Genomic DNA, 7,498 nt, shown 5'->3' on the forward strand with positions numbered 1-7,498 from the left:
CAAGAAACACTTAATTTCAGCTATGTAAACAAACAAATACAACTCACAATTCGCTAAAAAACTGTTGACACAGCCTATATTAAAAACTACATCTACATCAGTACCCTGCAAGCCACCAAAAAGGTGTGTGGCAGGGGGTGCTGCACCAGGAGGAAAGGGTAAGTGGATGACGGTGTTAGGATTTTTCAAATGGATGGGGAAAGGTGGGGGTAACCTGCAAAAAAATATATAAATATACTAGTATAACCATGCGTAGTCCCTACCTCGTAGGTTAATACTTATTGTATTGAGCCGACTCTTGGGGGATTTCAATTACAAGCATTCTGGTCTCTTATTGTTCTTGAAAAAAATGACATTTTTAAACCTGTCTATCTTGCAAATCTATCTCTCTAATCTTACATTCGTGATCCCTCCGCTCTATGTAATACGTTGGGGTTTCCATTATGTTCTTTAAGTCATCGGAAAGGGACCCATCATGCTGAAATCATCACGTTAAAATTGTAATTATGGTCCAAATTCGTGGAATAAAGAGGTAGGAAGAAGCCAAGTCAACATAGAACAGGCAACGGATAGAATATTACCAGTAGAGATAAAAGCAGAACTGACGAACTTGGTTCTTATTCAGGTATACATGCCAATGAGCAACCATACGGAGGAAGAGGTCGATAGGATATACGTTCAGTTAGAGGACATTATCGCGTGTGTTCCTGCTTCATATATATATGTATATAACCATGCACAGTCCCCACCTTGTAGGTTAATATTTATTGTGTCGAGCCGGCTAGTGGGGGATTTTAATTACAAGCATTCTGGTCTCTTATTGTTCTTGGGAAAAATGACATTTTTAAACCTGTCAGTCTTGCAGTCCATCTCTCTAATCTTGCATTCGTAATCCCTCTGCCCTTTGTAATACGTTGGGGTTCATATTATGTTCTTGATTTCATTGGAAAAGGACCCATCTTCTAAGTGTATTTAATAAGTTTAATCTACATTGTAAACGCCGCTGTTTAAAGGGAATCCCAGCCTAAATTTTCTAGCAAAAGTAGTTATGCTACTGCATTGGTCATAGCAATGTTTGTGACAAATATAACCCCTTACAACGCTGAACTCGATCCAATTCCGAAATCCAATGTATCTCTTTTAGGATCCCATATATACTGGCAGCATACGATACTCTAGTTGGGGCCTGACTGAGGGCAAGAACACATTGTTCCTTCACTTCTTCATTGCATTTACCCAGCGCTCTTTTTACAAATCCCAAGTTTTTATCAGCACAACCGCATATATTTCTCGTGCTATGTGCTTTTCCCAGGACAGATCGTGAGAAGTAATTGTTAACACCCCAAGTATTTAAAAGGAATCTACCCACACCATTTCTGTTTGTTTCACTTTGTAACCGAATAAAGAGGGAATTACTCCTTTCCCAAAAATGCATTACTATGCATTTCTTGAAAATTTAATTCCTTATTGCCATGTATCGCACCAATTCTGAATTGCATTTAGGTCGTTAGCCAACGTGACTCTGTCTTTACGACTTCGAAGGTCCCCATAAATCACTACATCGTCAGCAAAAAGACGGGAGTCTACTATTAATCACGGTACTGAGTTCGCTTGTGTTAACAAGAAACAATATGGTGGGCCTATGACACTTCCCTGTGGTATATTTAAATATATCGTAAGTAAAATTTTAACGAAATACATGAAGTATTATAATATAAGTTCGAATTTTTTTATTTTAGAATAAATATTTAAAAATATATAAATTATTTTTTTTTTTAAATTCTGCTACAATGGGAGAGATTTTTAGAAAAATTTTAAAACATCGCGAGTGAGGTCGAAGCATTTGAAAATACTTATATGCCTTCTTGAGGGGTTATTATAATTATAAAGAGCAACTAAAACACGTAATACAGCATCGGGATCAAATACAGGAAGAATTACCAGAGATACCACAGCTCCCGCACCAGAAATATGAATTATAAATATAGAAACATCACCGTGCCGTAGTAATTCCATAAAAATTCTCCAAAATTTCCAAATAATCAAAGGGGAAAGAACTCCCAACTGAATGGGAAGGAATTAAATGATTACCCTTGAGGTATCTCTTGAGTTGAGGGACAGAAATTCAAATCTCAAGGCGCAAGATGGGAAGAATACGGAGGATGGTGTTGGAATTGGTACAAATTACAGGTTTCGCAAAGCCTCCCCAAGTTAAGGGCGAGGTGTGCGGACGGGCGTTGTCATGTTGCAAGATTATAGGGGCCCAATTGTTCAACAATAGTCCAAAAATGAAGCTGACATGTTCCTTGAATATTCCATTACATGGTTTGCGATATACACGCTTTTGATATAAGTGATTCGCCTTTGGTCATTTTTGAATCAAATCTTCAAAAAGATGAGTTTGCTTTCATGTTTATATATTGTCTGTGGGTCAGTGATCTCGGACGTCCGCTGCTCGTGTTTCATCATCCAACAATTAATGGTGGCTTTTCCCAAGGCTCGCAACCACGATATTCTACTACCAATCAGATTGACAGTAGACCTATCAACAGCATCGTCACTACATAATAAACAGCCTTTTAAACGACGTTTTTAATCTCAGTAGGAGTCATTTTTTATAACGTCACGCTGTTTAAACTCGGAATTGACATAGCACTAAAACACATCTCCATACAAACGCTTCTCGAAACAGATTGGGCGAATGTAACGACCTCAAACCTAAGCTTGGGTGTTGATGGGGAATGTTACTTCCACATGCCACAAAGTCCACCAGAGGGTCATTTTATTTGTATCACTAGAGCACATCTCCATACTTTCACTTCTCGAAACACCCTGGATGAATGCAACCACCTCAAACCTGCGCATGGGTGTTGAGGGGGGGAATGTTACTTCCACATGCCACAAAGGAGTGCTTCTGAAGGTCATTTTGTTTGTATTACCAGAACACATCTCCATCCTTCATCCGCTTCTCAATATACTACACTGTATGAATGTAACAAACTTAAACATAAGCATGCATGTTGAAGGGGGAATGTTACTTCGACATGCCACAAAGGAGTGCTTCTGAAGGTCATTTTGTTTGTAGCACTAAAACACATCCATATTTCCACTTCTCTAAACACACTGGATGAATGTAACGACCTCAAACCTGCGCATGCGTGTTGAGGGGGAATGATACTTCCACATGCCCAGACCAGGAGTGCTTCTGAAGGTCATTTTGTTTGTAGTACCAGAACACGTCTCCATTCTTCCGCTTCTCGAAACACACTGGATGGATGTAACCACCTCCAACCTGTGCATGCATGTTGAGGGGGAATGTTACTTCCACATGCCACACTAGGAGTGCTTCTGAAGGTCATTTTGTTTGTAGCACTAAAACACATCCATATTTCCACTTCTCTAAACACACTGGATGAATGCAACGACCTCTAACCTGCGTATGGGTGTTGAGGGGGAATGATACTTCCACATGCCCAGACCAGGAGTGCTTCTGAAAGTCTTTTTGCTTGTGATTTACGAGCATGTGTTCGCATCAGTACTCAGCCTAGCCTCTCGTGTGTGGTCTTTTTTAAGCATGTAATGCAATAGTGTAAATATATACCAGAATTTTATAATTTTCATTGTATTTCACGTCTCCTATACTTATACATAATATATATTGCCAATGGACAATAAATTATTATAATTATTAATACCTAAGGGAGTGATTGTGTCTGTGTATAATTCCCCCAAAGTAGGTCCTTTGTGTCTGGATTAATTTATATGCAAACCAATTCTTTCTCCCCCTATATAATGCATAATTGGTTAAGGTAGCCCACAGCTGGTCCCTAAATCATAATAATGGCGTGGTTAATGTTAAAATTCATTAGACACATTACACTGCGTACCTTTTCAATGTAATCGACACGAATACAACAGAAATGATAATTTTAATCTGTGGGACTTGTTCGGTTCTCATGGCTGCGGGTATAACTATTAAGATTCCCATTTCTTTCTGACTTTTCTGATTTCATTTCATTCAGATCCAACACTGTTTTTGAATTAAAATGGTGATTGGAAGTTAATAGTTAATTTCTGTTGTCCTTTCTTGTTTTTAATACTGTTAGTTGAAAATAGCAATTGACGAAATCACAGAGCAAATAATCAAGTTTCTTGGTGAAGTCCCATAAAAGTTATCAAGAAATTACTACTGAAATATTGATAGCTGTTTAAACGGTGATAATGCTCTGAAAAAAACATCCATTTTCAATTGGAATAGGCATTTTAAAGATGAAAGCTGAGTCTATGGTTTAAAATAGCTCAGAAACTTAGTCAATGGTTCTTCAAACAGCTCAGAAACTTGGTAAATGGTTCTTCAAACAACTCAGACACTTGGTAAATGGTTCTTCAAACAGCTCAGAAACTTCATCAATGTTTTAAACAGCTCAGAAACTTGTCAATGGTCTTCAAACAGCTCAGAAACTTCATTAATGGTTTCAAACAGCTCAGAAACTTGGTCAATGGTTCTTTAGGCAGCTCAGAAACTTCATCAATGATTTCAGACAGCTCAGAAACTTGGTCAATGTTTCTTCAAACACCTCAGAAAATTGGTCAATGGTTCTTCAAACAGCTCAGAAACTTGGTCAATGGTTCTTTAGGCAGCTCAGAAATGTCATCAATGGTTTCAGACAGCTCAGAAACTTGGTCAGTGTTTCTTCAAACACCTCAGAAACTTGGTCAATGGAGGACAAGTCGATAGGAGTACATAGGAGGGGGTTTTCGAACTAATTTCGATTTGGAAAAGGGTGGAGAAATAGTAATAGATGGAAAAGGAAACCAATTAAGTGCTTATAGACGAGTTTATGGTGCAGCTGTGTCACAGGAGATACTTTCATCACGCCTGGTATTTGATATCAACATTTTTAGATTGACTCATATTATTATAACTATTTGAAAGTTGAAATTTTCGGGGAACTGCCAAACACAACTTATCACAATGACGAATCCAATTTTAAAATACTCCTTTTCGACTCTAAAAGGACTTTAGGACGAGAATAAGGACAGGAAATTGCCACTTATCCTCAATCTAACTCCAAATAAAATGATTCTAATGTATTTTTTTATGAATTACTTCACCGGTTACAATGGAGATCAAAATTAAACTTCTATAAGCACATCATTAAGAGCTCGAGTTTGCTATCGTTTGAGTACACAAATTAATTAGTGGTTTGGTAAGGAAAAAAATAACCATTGAGTCATTCTAGTCAGTTTAATCAAAACTGGATCGATTTTATAAATACACAAAACTCATTGGTCATAAAATTACTTAAACCACCTCAAAATGCAAATTATTTTCCATATAAATTGTGTACAAAACAAAATTTGTAACCATATATTGTGCATCACAGCTCCTATAACATATTCTCCATGTAGCCATATAATAGCAAGGCCAGAGTTTGTACATCACAAACCAAAAAATACGAAATTATAAGACAAATTATCTCCATTAAAGCATTCATTATGAAATAAACTCACTGGGAAGGCAATTAAACAAAATATATCTACCACAAACGCGTGTACAAAATGTATAAAAATGCCTAAGATCATTTGAATGAATTCCACAACGTTAATAGCACAATTAGAACCATATTTCCTAACGAACACATGAATCTATTTCGGCTGACTCTTTTTAAAAGTTTAGCAGGACTAAAAAAATGTACACTAACATCGTCCGTAAACTATCCACAATTAATCACAACACTTGCTAACCATTGAAGTCAAACCGACACTTCACCGAAGACCTCTAAACACTTCTATCCAAGTTTCCCTACACGATACTGCTGTTTTTTCGCCCAAATTAATTATCAATTTCGATATGAGGGTATGGAGAACGTAGCGTTACCTATTTAAAACAAGAAATTAACTCCGTTCCCCATACCCATACACAAAACCATTAAAAATAAGCAAATATTAACAATATCGTTACAAATAAACATAAATCACATCAGTCTACCTTCATTCTTGGTTCTCACCAATTGTTTCAGGTTTGGCCATGCATTCACAACGACAACATGTCTGGACACTGCATCCTTCGTATTTCTGCCTGGATCTAGTGGCCATTATGTTAGCCCTCCTCTCCTTCTGTCTGCGGGATAGATAGGCTAATCTCGCTGCTCGCTGATCCGGTGTTTCACTCGCTAACCTCTGTTTTTGCCTCCTCGAGAGATCCGCCAACCTCGCTTGTCTTTTCTCGAAACTTTCGTTTGCCAACCGACGTCTGTTTGCCATAAGCCGCACAGCTCGCTGTTCGTCAGTTTCGCTCTCCCGCCTTCTCCTGTTGGCTTCTCTCTGCCTCTGCAACCTAGCTTCCCGCTGCTCTTGTGTTTCAAACTGTCTCCTATTTCTTGTTTCCACTGCCCTAGGGGTCATCGATGGCACGGGCTTTGGTTCCGCTTGGCTCGAATCAACATTGTAAGAAGTCACAACCAAAACTGGCGGTGGAGTTGTTTCTGATTTCGTCACGCAAACGGGTAACTCGTTAATCCCCGTGTGGTAAGTCGGTTGGAGGTTCACCGCCTCGGGGATAGACGGGTTAACATTTAAATAATTAGACATCTACCTTAGAGTCAATAAAAATGGGCAAAAAACGAGAGAAGATTTCAAAACACCGACAACAACATTGGAGCCGTCGCGAAATTTCAAAGCGCTGCCATCTGTGGAGTACCCGCTGGTATTACCAATTAAAAAACAAACAATCACTGTCATTCATATATTCAGATGATACAGATTAATTAGAGATTCATTATTAAAGTTCATGGTAATTCCTGGTTTTAAATAGCATAACACAGTTAGCTAGACTTGATTTCACCGCTACTTACGCCAACGGATTTATGGATGTTGTTCCCTATTTCACACGGTATCGCACGGAGTTATATATATATATTGCTCAAAATATATATATAAGACAATATATCTCCGGAAAGTTATCGTAACTTCACTGGGCAGGGAGGAAAATCGTACTTTAACTCCTTGTAAGTACCAGCACGCATGAATGGCAGTTATTGATTCACTACACAAATCAATATAATACACTGTGTAAGTATATTGAGTCAATGAAATGTATTACAATGAAATACTCAACGAAAATTTGAATATTTTCATGGATTAAAAAAACGTGCGGAAATTTTATAATCGCTATTAAACTTATATCATCGAACTATGACGTTATTCACCATTAATTCATCATTTGCATGAAATGATAAGGCAATAAAAGAAAATGAAAAATGTTTTCTTCACTGTCAGAAACGAACTAAAAAGTGTAAAACCCATAATATGAAGACCGACCACACGATCCTGAGATTACATGGACATAATTTCACCTTGCAGATGCAATAACACGATTGAGACTTCTATTTAAATTATACGTGAAGCAAAATTTACAATTACACTATCTTCAAGAGAAATTTCGATTTGTTAAGGAATATGCTTCATAAATCCGCTTACCACGAATATTTGATTG

At 37.6% G+C, this 7,498-nt stretch overlaps 1 protein-coding gene across 1 annotated transcript in view; it reads right to left on the bottom strand.

Annotated features, from left to right (window-relative positions):
- Positions 1 to 7,153, bottom strand: part of LOC139693226 (zinc finger protein 821-like) — a 10,269-nt gene extending 3,116 nt beyond the window's left edge. The window contains exons 1-2 of the mRNA XM_071591331.1: positions 6,858 to 7,153; positions 6,012 to 6,706 (exon numbers count right to left, since the gene is read on the bottom strand). Of these exons, the coding sequence (XP_071447432.1) occupies positions 6,012 to 6,594 (583 nt within the window). The 5' untranslated portion in view covers positions 6,595 to 6,706; positions 6,858 to 7,153. The remainder of the gene's footprint in view (positions 1 to 6,011; positions 6,707 to 6,857) is intronic.
- Positions 7,154 to 7,498: the final 345 nt, after the last annotated feature.

This window comes from Hetaerina americana, unplaced genomic scaffold (genome assembly GCF_022747635.1).
Source record: "Hetaerina americana unplaced genomic scaffold, ioHetAmer1.1.p SCAF_45, whole genome shotgun sequence".
In the NCBI taxonomy this organism is placed as follows: domain Eukaryota; kingdom Metazoa; phylum Arthropoda; class Insecta; order Odonata; family Calopterygidae; genus Hetaerina; species Hetaerina americana.